At 45.4% G+C, this 16319-nt stretch overlaps 1 protein-coding gene and 1 pseudogene across 4 annotated transcripts in view; one reads left to right on the top strand and one right to left on the bottom strand.

Moving 5' to 3' along the window:
• Nucleotides 1-16319, top strand: part of LOC136789464 (transcription factor RFX3-like) — a 232222-nt gene that overhangs the window by 83969 nt on the left and 131934 nt on the right. For all 4 annotated transcript variants that reach the window (XM_066989527.1, XM_066989526.1, XM_066989524.1 and 1 more), the window contains one exon: nucleotides 10893-10990. Coding sequence is in view for 3 of the 4 variants with exons in the window: in XM_066989526.1 (XP_066845627.1) it covers nucleotides 10893-10990 (98 nt within the window). In the remaining variant the exon portion in view is untranslated. The remainder of the gene's footprint in view (nucleotides 1-10892; nucleotides 10991-16319) is intronic.
• Nucleotides 8758-9459, bottom strand: LOC136789463 (uncharacterized; annotated as a pseudogene).

Raw genomic sequence — 16319 nt, 5'->3', positions numbered from 1 at the left:
ATAGTCAAGTCAAAACAATGGAAATGGAAGTCAGCTCGTTTGGTAAGGGAAGAAGCCTCTCCTAAGAAGGAGGGAGAAGGGGAAAAGGCAGGCACCTCTAAAGCAGAGCCATCACAAAAACAGCAGGAAGAAGAGATGGAAATCATAAAGGAATCAGAAACCACTCGATCCCTATCCCTGAGTGAGTTGCGAGAAATACGAAAGGATTACAGTCGACACCCAGGTGAACACATCCTCACCTGGCTGCTTTGATGCTGGGACACTGGGGCCAATAGCCAACAATTAGAAGGCAATGAAGCCAAACAGCTGGGATCCCTCTCTAGAGAAAGGGTCATTGACAAAGTAATTGGGAGAGGGACACAGGTTCTCAGCCTCTGGAGGCGACTCCTGGCAGCTGTGAAAGAAAGGTATCCCCATAAGGAAGATATTGTATATCAAGTAGGCAAGTGGGCCACTATGGATAAAGGTCTCCAGCATCTGCGGGAATTAGCTGTGCTGGAGATGGTTTATAGCGATTTGGACAATGCCCAGACACCTCAAGATCCCGATGAAGTCCAGTGCACAACATCCATGTGGCGTAAATTTGTGCGGAGTGCACCATCATCACATGCCAGTACGCTGGCAGGAATTCATTGGGATGAGGGGATGGCACCAACAGTGTATACTATGTCCTGCCAGCTTCAAAAATATGAAGACAATCTCTCTGTTCCACTACGGGCCTGCATCTTGGCTATGGAGAAACTGTTCCAAAGGCTCCACCACCTCGTAGAACAATCATCTCCCTCCTCACCCACATGGAGTAATATTTCAGCCATTACGAATCGGTATTTTCCTGTTCGAGGGAGAGAGTAGCAGGGACACACACCATGTGGCACCTTGTGGTCTTATCTGCGTGACCACAGGGAAGATATGAGGAAGTGGGATGGTGAACCTACCTCAATCCTAGCCGCTTGTGTACATGAACTACAAGGAAACACAGCAGCAAAAAGGGGGTCTCCTAGGAAAAATGCTGCTCCGTTTTCTGTTGGGCAGTTCCCCAGAGGCAGTAGAATGGCTGATGTTAGTCTTGACCCTGATGAAGGGACCTCTGCTTCTCATTTGCCATGGACTAATCCAGATTGCACTGGAACAGGGGGAAGTTCCTGAACACCTGCAATACATCAATGATATCATTGTGTGGGGCAACACAGCAGAAAAAGTTATTGAGAAAGAGAATAAAACAATCCAAATTCTCCTGAAAGCTGGTTTTGCCATTAAACAGAGTAAGGTCAAGGGACCTGCACAGGAAATCCAGTTCTTGGGGGTAAAATGGCAGGATGGATATCGCCACATTTCAATGGATGTGATCAACAAAATAACTGCTATGTCTCCACCAACTAGCAAAAAGGAAACACAAGCTTTCCTAGGCCTTGTGGCATTCTGGAGAATGCATGTTCCAGGATATAGTCAGCTTGGGAGTCCTCTATATCGAGTGACTCAAAAGAGAAACTATTTCGAGTGGGGCCCTGAGCAACAACAGGCTTTTGAAGAAATCAAACAAGAAATAGCTCGTGCAGTAGCCCTTGGGCCTGTTTGTACAGGACCAGCTGTGCAAAACATACTTTACACTGCAGCTGGGGAACATGGCCTCACCTGGAGCCTCTGGCAGAAGACCCCAGGAGAAACTCGAGGTCGACCTCTGGGGTTCTGGAGCCAGGGCTATCAAGGATCAGAAGCCAAATACACCCCAACTGAAAAGGAGATATTAACAGCATATGAGGGGGGTTTGAGCTGCTTCAGAAGTTGTGGGTACAGAAGCACAGCTCCTCTTGGCACCACGGCTACCTCTGTTAAATTGGATGTTCAAAGGGAAAATCCCCACTAAACACCATGCAACTGATGCTACGCGGAGTAAGTGGGTAGCTTTAATTATGCAGTGGGCTCAAATGGGGAAACGCAACCACCCAGGAATCCTGGAAGAGCTCATGGACTGGCCGGAAGGCAGAGATTTTGGAGTATTGATCGAAGATGTAACTCATGCCAAAGAGGCACCACCATGTAATGAGTTCTCAGAAGACAGAAAGCAGTATGTGTTGCTCACTGACGGATCCTGTCGCGTGGTAGGGAGCCATCAGAAATGGAAAGCTGCTGTGTGGAGTCCCACACGACGAGTTGTGGAGGCCATGGAAGGGGAAGATGAGTCGAGTAAGTATGCAGAAGTGAAATCCATACAACTGGCCCTAGAAATTGCTGAAAGAGAAAAGTGGCCAGTACCGTATCTCTACGCTGACTCATGGATGGTGGCAAATGCCCTGTGTGGGTGGTTACAGCAATGGAAACAGAGCAACTGGCAGCACGGAGGTAAACCTATCTGGGCTGCTACCCTGTGGTAAGATATTGCTGCCTGCATAGAAAACCTGGCTGTAAAGGTACGTCATGTAGATGCCCGCATGCCCAAGAGTCGTGCCACTGAAGAACATCAGAACAATGAAGAGGTGGATCGAGCTTCGAAAATTGAAGTGGCTCAGGTGGACCTGGACGGGGGATGTAAGGGTGAGCTGTCTGTAGTTCAATGGGCCCGTGAAACATCAGGACATCTGGGGAGGGATGCCACATACAGATGTGCTCGTGATCGAGGGGTGGACCTGACCATTGATGATGGCCCTGGGACCCCAGGTGCCCTGAGTTGCAGGACCATGATTATGGGAACAATAAATTCCCAGCAAACCCCAAACCTATGTGGGATTTGCTGTTCCAGCTGGATGTATACAAGTCTCTGGGGCCCAATGGGATTCATCCCAGGGTACTCAAAGAGCTGGCTGATGTCATCACAAAACCTTTCTCAATTACTTTTCAACAGTCTTGGGAATCTGGAAAGGCCCCAGTTGAATGGAAGCTGGCAAACGTTGTTCCAATTTTCAAGGGCAAGAAAGAAGACCCTGGTAATTACAGGCCTGTCAGTCTCACTTCCGTACCTGGAAAATTATGGAGAAGATTATTCTGGGAGTTACTGAAAAACACCTGAAAGACAATGCAGTCATTGGTCACAGCCAACACGGGTTCAGGGGGAGAAGGTCCTACTTATCTAACTTAATTTCCTTTTATGACAAGGTCACCCACCTAGCTGAGGGAAGCCAGTTGATGTAATCTTTTTGGATTTCAGCAAAGCTTTCAATACTGTTTCTCACAGTATCCTTCTGGACAAAATGTCCAGCATACAGCTTGGTAAAAACAATATGATGTGTCAACAATTCTCTTTATTTTTAATTACAGTTAATTAAAATTAACTTTAAGTCCTTCCTCCAGATCATTTATTAAAAAAAATAAAGAGAATTAATTTTAATTCTCTTAAAGTTAATTTTAAAATTTAATTTATTAAATTAAAAAAATTAAAAAACAATGTATTAAATTAAAAAAATAAAAATTTCAGAAAATAACTTTCTCTTAAATTTTTTTTTTTCCTCTTAAACTCCTTACTAGTTTTTATCCTACTGAACAAAATGTCCAGCATATGGCTAGATAAAAACATAATAAGTTGGGTGAATAATTGGCTGACGGGTAGGTCTCAAAGGGTTAAGGTAAATGGGGTTACATCAGGCTGGCAGCCGGTCCCCAGTGGGGTCCCCCAGGGCTCCATTTTAGGGCCAGTTAAATATGTGAATACAAAAAGGAGGACCAGAGAAAACATAGGTCCGCTACTTGATGGGGATGGTCACCTCACAAACAAGGACATAGGCAAAGCAGAGACGTTTAATGCCTTCTTTGCCTCTGTCTTCAACGGCAGTGAACGACTTTCAACGGGCTTCGGGACCCCGGGTGCCCTGAGTTGGAGGACCGTGACGGTGGGAATGATAAACTCCCAGCCAACCCTGAACGTGTGCGGGATTTGCTACTCCACCTGGATCCATACAAGTCCATGGGTCCGGATGGGATTCATCCCATGGTATTCAAAGAGCTGACTGACGTCATCGCAAGATCTCTCAATTACTTTTCAACAGTCTTGGGAATCTGGAGAGGTCCCAGTAGACTGGAAGCTGGCAAATGTTGTGCCAATTTTCAAGAAGGGCAAGAAAGAAGACCCTGGCAACTACAGGCCTGTCAGTCTCACGTCAGTGCCTGGTAAAATTATGGAGAAGATTATCCTGGGAGTTATTGAAGCACACCGGGGGGACAGCGCAGTCATAGGTCACAGCCAGAATGGGTTCACAAGGGGTAGGTCCTGTTTAACAAATTTGATTTCCTTTTATGATAAGATCACCCATCTAGTCGATCAAGGGAAACCAGCTGATGTGATCTTTCTGGACTTCAGCAAAGCTTTTGACACAGTTTCCCATAGGATCCTACTGGACAAAATGTCCAGCATACAGCTAGATATAAACATCATACGATGGGTGAGCAATTGGCTGACAGGTAGGGCTCAAAGGGTTATGGTAAATGAGGCTACATCAGTCTGGCGGTGTTTTCAGTAAATTTTCTGATGATACTAAACTGGGAAGAGTTGCTGACTCTGTTGAGGGTGGAAAGGCCTTGCAGAGAGATCTGGACAGATTGGAGAGCTGGGCAATCACCAACCGCATGAAGTTTAACAAGAGCAAGTGCCGGGTCCTGCATCTGGAACGGGGCAACCCTGGCTATACAAACAGACTGGGCGAAGAGATGCTGGAGAGCAGCCCCGCAGAGAGGGATCTGGGGGTTGTGGTTGACAGCAAGTTGAATATGAGCCAGCAGTGTGCCCTGGCAGCCAGGAGGGCCAACCGTATCCTGGGGTGCATCAAGCACAGCTTTGCTAGTTGGTCGAGGGAAGCGCATTGGAACAGGCTCCCCAGGGACGTAGTCATGGCACCAAGCCTGTCGGAGTTTAAGAAGTGTTTGGACTATGCTCTCAGTCATATCGACTGAATTTTTGGGTAGACTAGTGTGGAGCCAGTAGTTGGACTCGATGATCCTTGTGGGTCCCTTCCATCTCGGGATATTCTATGGTTCTATATTCTATTCTATAGCTAACAACTGGCTGGATGGCCGGACCCAAATATTGGTGGTGAATGGAGTGAAATCCAGCTGGTGACCAGTTGCGAGTGGTGTTCCCCAGGTGTAGGTGTGCACAGAATCACAGAATGGCCGAGGTTGGAAGGGACCTCTGAAGATCATCTAGTCCAACCCCCCTGCTGAGCCAGATCATCCAGAGCACATTGCGCAGGATGGCATCCAGGCAGGTTTTGAATATCTCCAGAGAAGGAGACTCCACAACCTCTCTGGGCAACCTGTTCCAGTGCTCTGTCACCCTCACAGTAATGAAGTGCCCCTTCATATTCAGCCAGAACCACCTGTGCTTCAGTTTGTGCCCCTTGCCTCTCATCCTGTTGCTAGGCACCACTGAAAAGAGACTGGCTCCGTCCTCTTGACACCCTCTGTACTGGGTCAGGCTGGGATGTTAACTTTCCCTGCAGCAGCCCATACAGTGCTGTGCTCTGCACTCGTAGCTAGAACAGCAATGGTATCACACCAATGTTGTGTCTGCTGCTGAGCAGTGCTGGCACAGCATCAGGACTCTCTCTAACTCCCCTAGGGTTGGGTAAAGATGTGAGAAAAGAAACATCACCAGGGCAGCTGACCTAAACCAACCAAAGGGATATTCCATATCCACTCTACGCTCCGTACTGTTCTTTAGAGCCAGAACACCAGGTTTCCCCACTGTGATAGCATCTAAGGTTGGAAGCCTAGGGAATGCTCAGGTAATGCAGCTACACCCTACCCTGAAAGCCTCTTCAGTGCTGTACATTTTCTTTAAAATGTGAATGTTAGTTTTATTTTCCTAGTTACTTTAGGCAATTGCACCACATCCACCCCGTGACTATAGTCACTCAAGCTTCACGACATTTGGAATATTTTGGGGATATCACATACATTCTCGGGACGAGATTTATCGAGTGTATGTACATTGTGTAGGGATGCTAAACGTTTCACCATAATCCAGAGTTTAACGTACAAACTAATTGTCAGTATAAAGCATAAAATTACAAACACAAACATTAGTGTGATTACTGGTATCTACAATTGTGTTATCTATGGCTATAGAATCACAATGGGTTCTCATGCAAACACAGCCTTTCCCAATATATACAAGTACAGTTTCAAGGGTTTCATTAGGATGTATCTCAAAGTGGCAAATATTTTGTTCAGTGTCAAGACAAATGTCTTGGGCTTCGAGTGTGTTACTCTCACAGATGAAGCCTTTTTGTTCACGCACAATGCATGCATTCACATCAATTGTTTGCCACTTTCCTCCCTTTTGATGGGCCCATACTTTATGCTCCTTAGAATAAAGTATAGTTCCATTATGACTGAGTCCTAATGCAATGATTGGATATACATTGTATATGGTGGCATTACTTATGGTAAGTATAAAGGCAACAACTTTATCATTTTCTGCATAATAGGTAAAGTTGACGAATTGCCACCATGCTTGAAACTCCTTTTCAAATTCGGAAGCATTATCCCAAATCAATTTTCGAATTTCAGTGGGCAAAGTTCCTCCTTCTCCCTCTCTAATAATAGCTGCTGCTACAGATTGTATCCATAACTGCGCTTGGATGCAGCTCAAGGCAAGGGAGGTATTGCCCTGAGTTTTTCCAAGGGCATTAATTGATGATCGTTTTCTTCAATTTGTTTTCAGTGGGGTAAAATGTCTGATAGAAGCCATTGACTTGCTCCTAAGGCCAATAAGGATGGTTTTATTGGTCGTTCCAGTTTCCTTAGGTCATCTGTAGTAGCAGTTATTCTACTCATTAGGACCTCAGCATCAATGCTATTTAATATACCTAATCCTGTTCCCAATAACCCAGTTGCATCTACCCTTTTTAGAGACCAGCTAGGGTTAAAAAGAACTTCTTGTTGTCCCACATTTTTAATTATGTAAGGACCTGTGTTGAAGATGAAAGAAGTTAGACCAATGGGAGGCTGAGTTGGTTCATTTTCAAATATCTGGGGGGGCAGAGGCTTCTTATCCTTTGCAGTCGATGAAGATGTTTCTGTATTGATCATAAATTCGAATAGTAATTCTGTGGCTCTGTAACCCCAAAGACAGTACACAGTTATAGATTTGGTGAAAGTAAAATTGTACCAGCAATCAAAATTTGGTTCAGTTATTTTGTTACAATCAGTACTATAATTTTGTGGTCTGGTAGAATCAGCATAAACTGTCTTAATTTCAGTCGGCCTATTGTAAGTAGATCCATTAGTTATTCGGCAACTCATTTGTATTGTCTGGCCAGACGTGGCTTGAAGTTCAGCCATTCTTAGAGAATCATTCCAACTCCATTCATCTTTTGAAAATATTTTACTCCCATGTAAAACCAAAGTAGAGAGACTTAGGTCCTTTTTGTTTTGAGATGTTCCAGTGATTGCGCTATACCGTGACAATGCATGGTTAGATGTCATGATGAAACACCTCAGCTCCGTGTATAACCACAGTAGCTAAGTTTCCTTTAAGGCCTGTAATTGCATCAAGGTCAGGGTAAAGCATAGCATTATTAATCCAAACTGTTGGTTTGCGATTCTCCAGCTGTCCACATGAAGTTCACTCAGGATTCCTGTGAACACAAAAGAAAATAAAATATGCTCGGTTGTATTCAACTGGCAGGGTTAGAAAGAGGGTGAAATAGCAATCTTTGATTTCCCATGTGTAGAGATATTTGGGAGTAGTTAGCACCATTGCTACTGTTAGATGCACAGAAGGCTTTCACTATCTCTGCCATGTTTGGAACTGTGGCAGTCAAAGGTGTGGTGTTAGCATTTAACTGTCTGTAGTCCACTGTAAAATGCCATTTCCTGGTTGGTTTCTTTACCGGCCACACCAATGAATTGTAAGGTGAATGAGTCCTTTTAATAATGCCTCTTTCTTCCAATTCTGTTACCACCCCGTCAATCCCCATAAGTGCTGCTGCTGGCAACAAATATTGCCGAACATCAGTGATTTTAGCGGGGGGTAAGGGTATGGATGTTTGTAACAGACTCAGTCTCACTGTGCCTGAATCCCTTTGATGTGTCGTGAAACTCCACACAGTTCCATCAGGGAGTTTCCACATATGGCCACGCAGTATGTCAAATCCTAAAATAGTATATGCAGCACTGACTAATACTTCGACCCTGGCTAATTTTGTTCCTCTGGCAGCCAGAGTGAAATTCTTGCAGTGGGGCATTGTTTTTCCACACCATCGATTCCCGTGAATTTAACCCTGCATTGACCAGGTGTTATGCTCAGGGTTTGTGCTGTCTCATGTGTAATTACGGACATTTGGGTCCCGGTGTCAATAAGAAAATTTACCAATATCTTTCGGGGTCCAAAGGGAATGGCAATGATAGGGTCAGAGTGTTCATTAGAGAGCCATTGAATTGCTAATACCTGCCGAGCAGGGTGGCTCACTGCCCTCCCTGGGGATAGGAGGTTTTTTGCTGAGCTTCTGCCTCCTCAATTGGGCTCAGTGCAGAAGTTGCAGTTTCCTTATGGGTTGGGGGTTTTCCAGTTAGGCAATTCTCCCCAGCCGGAATATTTTTCTTACCCAGAAATTGGACTAATGTACGGAGGTCCTCCATAGAGGCACCACACAAGAATGGTCGGGGTCCACCCAAAGCTAGGGCCTTACACCACAACTCACCCTGTTCCTTATTAGGTTTGAACCTCTTTTTGAATTTGGGGTATCTGGGATTTTGAGTGTGGATTTGGTGGACTCGCTGAGCGTCGTCTTGGGACTTAATACTGGATGAACTAATCCAGCCCATTCAGCATCCATACTTATCTATGTCTTGTACAAATTCACTCCAGGTGGGAATGGGGGAGTTAGGATTTCGCCTACAACCACTATCATCATCCCTATGAGCAGCTAGTATGCGATCCTGGGTATTTGCTATGAACATTTTAAGACAATCAGGGAGTCCACGGATGAGAGGGATTAATCGAGCTGGGTCAATAGGAGCTAACATCGGGGATTTCCCGAATTCATCTCTTTCATATATCGCCTGAACGCAGGCTGCTTTCTGTACTGCTACAGCCAGGTCAGAATAGCTTGTGGCTCTAATTTCCAGGGGTTCCCCTCTCTCCTGGGGATCTACACCACCTGCCCAGTATGCAGCCCGTGCTGTTATAGAGTAATTAGGGTCTCCTGGTGTGGTGGTTAAAAATACTCCAGGTCCCCAAAAGCCTCCTGCCTCTTCCTCACTCAACATAATTTGATCTCCTCCTTCAAGAGAAACTCACCACACATACTCAACTTCTTCCGATTCCCCTGACCGCCTTGAGAACTTCTCCTGTATTTTAACCAACTCTGCCGGTGACCATGGAATCGTTTGCACAGTAGTGCAGATTTCATCATCATCATCAACAGTAGTCTCAGTCTTAACCAAAGGTCTCAAGGAAATCGATTGAGGTTCAGAATCAGCAATCTCTTTGACATCATCATCACTGTCAAACCAAAAAATCACCATTCCAGCTTTCAGGGTCTGCACTATGCATCAATCCATGAACCTGCTTAACCGGAGCAGAAGGCTGTATTCTATTTAGTGCTCTGTCACCCTCACAGTAATGAAGTGCCCCTTCATATTCAGCCAGAACCACCTGTGCTTCAGTTTGTGCCCCTTGCCTCTCATCCTGTTGCTAGGCACCACCGAAAAGAGACTGGCTCCATCCTCTTGACACCCTCCCTTCAGATATTTATATACATTGATGAGGTCTCCCCTCATTCTTCTCTTTTCCAGGCTAAACAGGCCCAGTTCTTTCAGCCTGTCCTCGTACGAGAGGTGCTCCAGTCCTCTAATCATCTTCGCAGCCCTCCTCTGAACTCACTCTAGTAGTTATATGTAGCTCTAGTAGCTCTAGTAGCTCTATGTTCCTCTTGTACTGGGGAGCCCTGAACTGGTCCCCCACAAGCAGTGGCCTCTGCCAGATCACGTGCTCCACCATGGGCTCCTCTCCACCGGCTGCAGGTCTGGCCTTGAGTCTGCTCCTGTGGGGGCTCTCCATGGGTGGCAGCCTCCTTCAGGCCACATCCACCTGCTCCACTGTCGGCTACTCCATGGGCTGCAGTGCGTAGATCTGCTCCGCCATAGTACACCATGGGCTGCAGGGGGACAACCTGCTTCACCATGGTCCTCTCCACAGGCCATAGGGGAACTTCTGCTTCCGAACCTGGATCACCTCCTCCCCCTCCTTCTTCACTGACCTTAGTGTCTGCCTCATTGTTTCTCTCCCATTTTTTTTGCTCCTCTCTCCCAACTGCTGTTGCACAGCTGTTTTTTCCTTTTCTTAAATCTGCTCTCACAGAGGCGCAACCAGAGTTGTTCGTGTCTCACCTCTGGCCAGCAGCAGGTCCCTTTTGGAGCTGGCTGAAACTGGCTCTTATCTAACATGGGGCAGCTCCTGGGCTCTTCTCACAGAGGCCATCCCTGCAGCCCCCTGCTACCAAGTCTTTGCCATGTAAGCCGAATACACACACTTGAAAAGTCTTATTCAAAGTGTTGTGTTTTCTTCAGAATTCAGGTTTTCATATTAATCTGGTTAATTAATTAATTAATTAGGTTAACAGTGAAGTTTAGATTTTCCTTTTGAAGTATATGAGTTAATAGTGGAGAAGAACAAGTAGGAAAAATTGCTCTTGGACAGAATTTAATAGACTCTTCTAGGATTACACTGAATTTTTTTAGGACCTGTTCTGACAAGGGCATGTGTCTCCAGTGTTAGTACTCCACTTTCCGTATTACAGAATTGCAGCACAATACTGCATTCTGTGTTATTTAGGAATTGTGAGAACAGGTATATCCCATGACTCAGGATTGTTTAGAAGCTATTAGATGCACTGAAGCACTAGTCACTCTTTTTTATAAGGTAAACTAACCCATATTTCTGGTGTTTGCGTTTACAGGTACAGCAAGTACAGACTGTGCAACCAGTACAGCATGTCTACCCACCCCAGGTTCAGTACGTGGAGGGAAGTGACACAGTCTATACAAATGGAGCTATGTAAGTTGGTTATTGATCAAATTTATAATTTTTACTAAAATATGAATTTAAATGCACATTCTTTTAATGACATCATATGGACTACTGTATTTTAGGTAGCAAAGTCAAATTATGAGCCTTCAGATGTTGCAATTCACATGTAATAGAACAAATTTAGTTTTTCCTTTTTTTTTTTGCGAAAGAAAATTATTTCCAGTCCTGTGTTTCATGTTTGAACTTCAACCTAAATGTGACATAGCATAGAAGTAAAAATGTTGCTACTTGTAGATCTTAAATGACATTCAGTGTATATTTGCATAAAGTAATGAAAAGTGTAGTAAGCTTTCTTTACCTTGGATTGTATCATTCTCTGTGGAATGGAATGGAATGGAATGGAATGGAATGGAATGGAATGGAATGGAATGGAATAGCATAGCATAGCATAGCATAGCATAGAAAAGAATAGAAAAGAATAGAATAGAATAGAATAGAATAGAATAGAATAGAATAGAATAGAATAGAATAGAACAGAACAGAACAGAACAGAACACAATACAATACTATATCCCGAGTTGGAAGGGACCCATAAGGATGATCAAGTCCAACTCCTGGCACCACACAGGTCTATCCAAAAATTCAGGCCACATGACTGAGAGCATAGTCCAAACGCTTCTTAAACTCAGACAGGCTTGGTGCTGTGACTACTTCCCTGGGGAGCCTGTTCCAATGGGCGACCACCCTCTCGGTGAAGAACCTTTTCCTGATATCCAACCTGAACCTCCCTTGTCACAGCTTGACTACATTCCCTTGGGTCCTATCGCTGGTCACCAGAGAGAATAGATCTGTGCCTGCCCCTCCGCTCCCCCCCATGAGGAAGTTGTAGCCCGCGATGAGGTCTCCCCTCAGCCTCCTCTTTTCGAGGCTGAACAAACCAAGTGACCTCAGCCACTCCTCATATGTCTTCCCCTCTAGGCCCTTCACCATCTTTGTAGCCCTTCTCTGGACAGTCTCCAATATTGTTCATGGCACTGGAAAGCCAACTTATAAGGCTTTTTGTAAAATTGCAAATGGCTTAGGTCAAGGCACCTAAAAATGAAAGAACAAAAATACAATGAAAAAGGTAGCAAGTTGACTGTTGTGGTTTAACCTAGCTGGCAGCTAAGCACCACACAGCTATTTGCTCACCCTCCCCCCTCCCTCTCTGGGATAGGGGAGGGAATCAGAAAAAAATCTGAAAGCTCGTGGGCTGAGATAAAGACAGTTTATTAGGACAGAAAAGAAAGGAAAATAATAACGATAATGATAATAGTACTACTACTAATAATGTGTACAAAACAAGTGATACACAGTGCAATTGCTTACCACCCACTGACCGATGCCCAGCCTATCCCTGAGCAGCCAGTCCCCCTACCCCAGCTAGCCACCCCTATATGTTGTTTAGCATGACGTCAGATGGTATGGAATACCCCTTTGGCCAGTTTGGGTCAGCTGTCCTGGGTCTGTCCCCTCCCAGCTCCTGCTGCACCCCCAGCCTGCTCGCTGGCAGGACAGAGCGAGAAGCCGAAAAGTCCTTGGCCTGGTGTAAACACTGCTCTGCAACAATTAAAACATCAGCATGTTATCAGCGCTCTTCTCATCCTAATCCAAAACATAGCACCCTACCAGCTACTAGGAGGAAAATTAACTCTATCCTAGTTGAAACCAGGACAATATATCCACCCCTTATTCCATACCATTTATGTCATGGTTACACACTTTCCAATACATTCCAATTAATCACCACTTTTCATATATGTATATAAAATGTCCACTGAGTGTGTGTAGTCCATGACTGACTTTGGGCTCCATCTGTCCCAGCAGTCTTTCAGGGCAGAAGAGATGGTGTGTGATATTGGATCGTCACATGTTGAAGCCTGTTCTCGTTCCATCACATCTCTGTGCTTGTACAATTCTATCAAAATTCATTCATCATTATCTGTGTGCCTGTTACTGTAATACCATTAATAGGCCACTGATATATAGCAATCATGGTAGTGATGACGTACAGTATTATATAATAATTAACATAATACAATTCAACTCATGGGCTATTCTCACCCAATATTAAATCCCTTCGAGGTACACATCGGACCTCCCCATTCCTTTTCATTACCCACCAAGTGCATCCAGGTCCCTGAGCAAAAGCAATTCCACGAATGGGTTTGCCTTTTCCTGAGGCAGGAGTAACCCAGACTGTCTTACCCAGCATGTTTCTTACATGTACTATAGCGACTTTACCCTTTCTACAGTACGTAACAGGTTTGATTGGGCAAGTCCGTTTCAGTTGGCAGATCCCCTAGTGTTGACTAACCAGGTGGCCTTTGCCAAATGTGTATCCCAATATTTGAATGTCCCAGCACCCACTGCTTTCAGTGTAGTCTTTAACAGTCCATTGTATCGTTCAACTTTTCCAGAGGCTGGTGCATGATAGGGGATGTGATACACCCACTCAATACCATGTTCTTTGGCCCAAGTGTCTATGAAGTTGTTTCAGAAATGAGTCCCATTGTCTGACTCAATTCTTTCTGGGGTGCCATGATGCCATAGGACTTGCTTCTCAAGGCCCAGGATAGTGTTCCAGGCGGTGGAATAGGGCACAGGATATGTTTCCAGCCATCCGGTGGTTGCTTCCTGCATTGTAAGCACGTGGCGCTTACCGTTGCGGGTTTGAGGGAGTGTGATGTAATCAGTCTGCCAGGCCTCTCCATATTATATTTCAGCCATCGTCCTCCATACCAAAGAGGCTTTGACTGTTTGGCTTGCTTGATTGCAGCACATGTTTCACAATCATGAATAACCTGTGCAATAGTGTCCATGGTCAGGTCCACCTGCCTTTAGAATTAGAATGGGTCCACGAGCCCATCTCTATGTTGCATCTCTGCCTTGATTGCCTGAGGTGTCATGGGCTCACCAAGCCATAAATAATTCACCCTCATGTTGCCAGTCCAGATCTACCTGAGCCACTTCAATCTTAGCAGCCTGATCCACCTGCTGGTTGTTTTAATGTTTTCCGTGGCCCAGTTCTTGGGTATGTGAGCATGTACGTGGCATACCTTTACAACCAGGTTCTCTACCCGGGCAGCAATATCTTGCCACAATGCAGCAGCCCAGATGGGTTTGCCCCTGCGCTTCCAGTTGTTCTGCTTCCATTGCTGTAACCACCCCCACAGGGCATTTGCTACCATCCATGAATCAGTATAGAGATAGAGAACTGGCGACTTTTCTCGTTCAGCAATATCTAAAGCCGGCTAAATGGCCTTCACTTCTGCAAACTGACTCGATTCACCTTCTCCCTCATCAGCTCCTGCAACTCATCGTGTAGGACTCCACACAGCAGCCTTCCACCTCCGATGCTTTCCCACAATACGGCAGGACCCACCAGTGAAGACGGCATATTTCTTCTCACTTTCTGGTATCTTGTTTTGTAGCAGGGCCTCTTCAGCACGTGTCACCTCCTCCTCTGGTGATATTCCAAAATCTTTGCCTTCTGGCCAGTCCGTGATCGCTTCCAAAATTCCTGAGCGACTGGGGTTTCCTATTTGAGCCCACTGAATAATCAGTGCAACCCACTTCCTACATGTAGCATCAGTTGCATGATGTGTAGAGGGGACCCTTCCTTTGAACATCCAGCCTAGTACCATCAGTCAGGGTGCCAGGATGAGCTGCGCTTCAGTACCGACCACTTCTGAAGCAGATTGAACTCCCTCATATGCTGCCAATATCTCCTTTTTGGTTGGATTGTAGCGGGCCTCAGATCCTCTGTATCCCCGACTCCAAAACCCCAGGGGTTGACCTCAAGTTTCCCCAGGCTTGTTCTGCCAGAAGCTCCAGGTGGGACCATTCTCCCCGGCTGCGGTGTAGAGCACATTCTTTACATCTGGTCCTGTTCGGACTGGCCCGAGGGCTACTGCATGAACTATTTCCTGCTTAATTTGTTCAAAGGATTGTCATTGCTCGGGGCCCCATTCGAAATCATTCTTCTTACGGGTTACTTGGTAGAGCGGGTTTACAATCAGACTGTAATTCGGAATGTGCATTCTCCAAAAACCCATGACACCTAGGAAAGCTTGTTTCTTTTTTCCTAACTGGTGGAGACGTAGCTGTTATTTTGTTGATCGCATCCATTGGGATTTGACGACGTCCATCTTGCCATTTTATTCCTAAGAACGGGATCTCCTGTGCAGGTCCTTTGACTTTATTTTGTTTTATGGCAAAACTGGCCTTCAGAAGGATTTGGATTATTTTCTTCCCTTTCTCAGAAAATTCCTCTGCAGTGTCACCCCACACAATGATGTCATCGATGTACTGCAGGTGTTCAGGAGCTTCCCCCTGCTCCAGCGCAGACTGGATCAGTCCATGGCAAATGGTAGGGCTGTGTTCCCACCCCTGGGGCAGCCGATTCCAGGTGTATTGGACACCCCTCCAAGTGAAAGCAAACTGTGGCCTGCACTCTGCTGCTAGAGGGATGGAGAAAAATGCATTAGCGATATCAATTGTGGCATACCACTTGGCTGCCTTTGATTCCAGTTCATACTGGAGTTCTAGCATGTCCGGCACTGCAGCACTCAGTGGTGGCGTGACTTCGTTCAGGCCACGATAGTCCACTGTTAGTCTCCACTCACCATTAGACTTTCGCACTGGCCGTATGGGGCTATTAAAAGGTGAATGAGTCTTGCTGATCACTCCTTGGCTCTCCAGTTGTCGAATTAGCTTATGGATGGGAATCAGGGAGTCTCGGTTGGTGCGATATTGCCGCCGGTGCACAGTTGTGGTAGCGATTGGCACCTGCTGTTCTTCGACCCTCAGCAACCCCACAACAGAAGGGTCCTCTGAGAGACCAGGCAAGGTAGACAACTGTTTAATGTCCTCTGTCTCCAAGGCAGCTATGCCAAAAGCCCAGCGGAACCCTTTCGGGTCCTTGAAATGTCCTCTCCTGAGATATGTCTATGCCAAGGATGCACAGAGCATTTTGTATACTCTCCTGTACTTGTATTTGCTGAAAGCAAGAAATACAATGTGAAAATATGTTGAACATAACTTCTCTGTCTGGGATATGAACTCCTAAACAAGTTCGTTACTGTCCATCCCGACACTTGTGAAGAGATAAAAAGGCCATTCTCCGGGAAAAGATTCTATTGCCAGTAATACACAGTGGCTCGGGTCTTATGCTAGAATCATCATATAATAATCAGCTTTACTCCTGACTCAAGTACAGTGTGTTTGAATTGTTTTTAAACAAAGAAATGTGGCTTTTTTCCTATACAGTATTTTTTTATTCATTATAGGGGTACTAAAAAGTTTTCACAAACAT

Source organism: Anser cygnoides, unplaced genomic scaffold (assembly GCF_040182565.1).
Source record: "Anser cygnoides isolate HZ-2024a breed goose unplaced genomic scaffold, Taihu_goose_T2T_genome scaffold_46_1, whole genome shotgun sequence".
NCBI lineage: Eukaryota > Metazoa > Chordata > Aves > Anseriformes > Anatidae > Anser > Anser cygnoides.
Note: the sequence above shows the minus strand (reverse complement) of the source record. Positions and strands in the feature narration are given on the sequence as shown.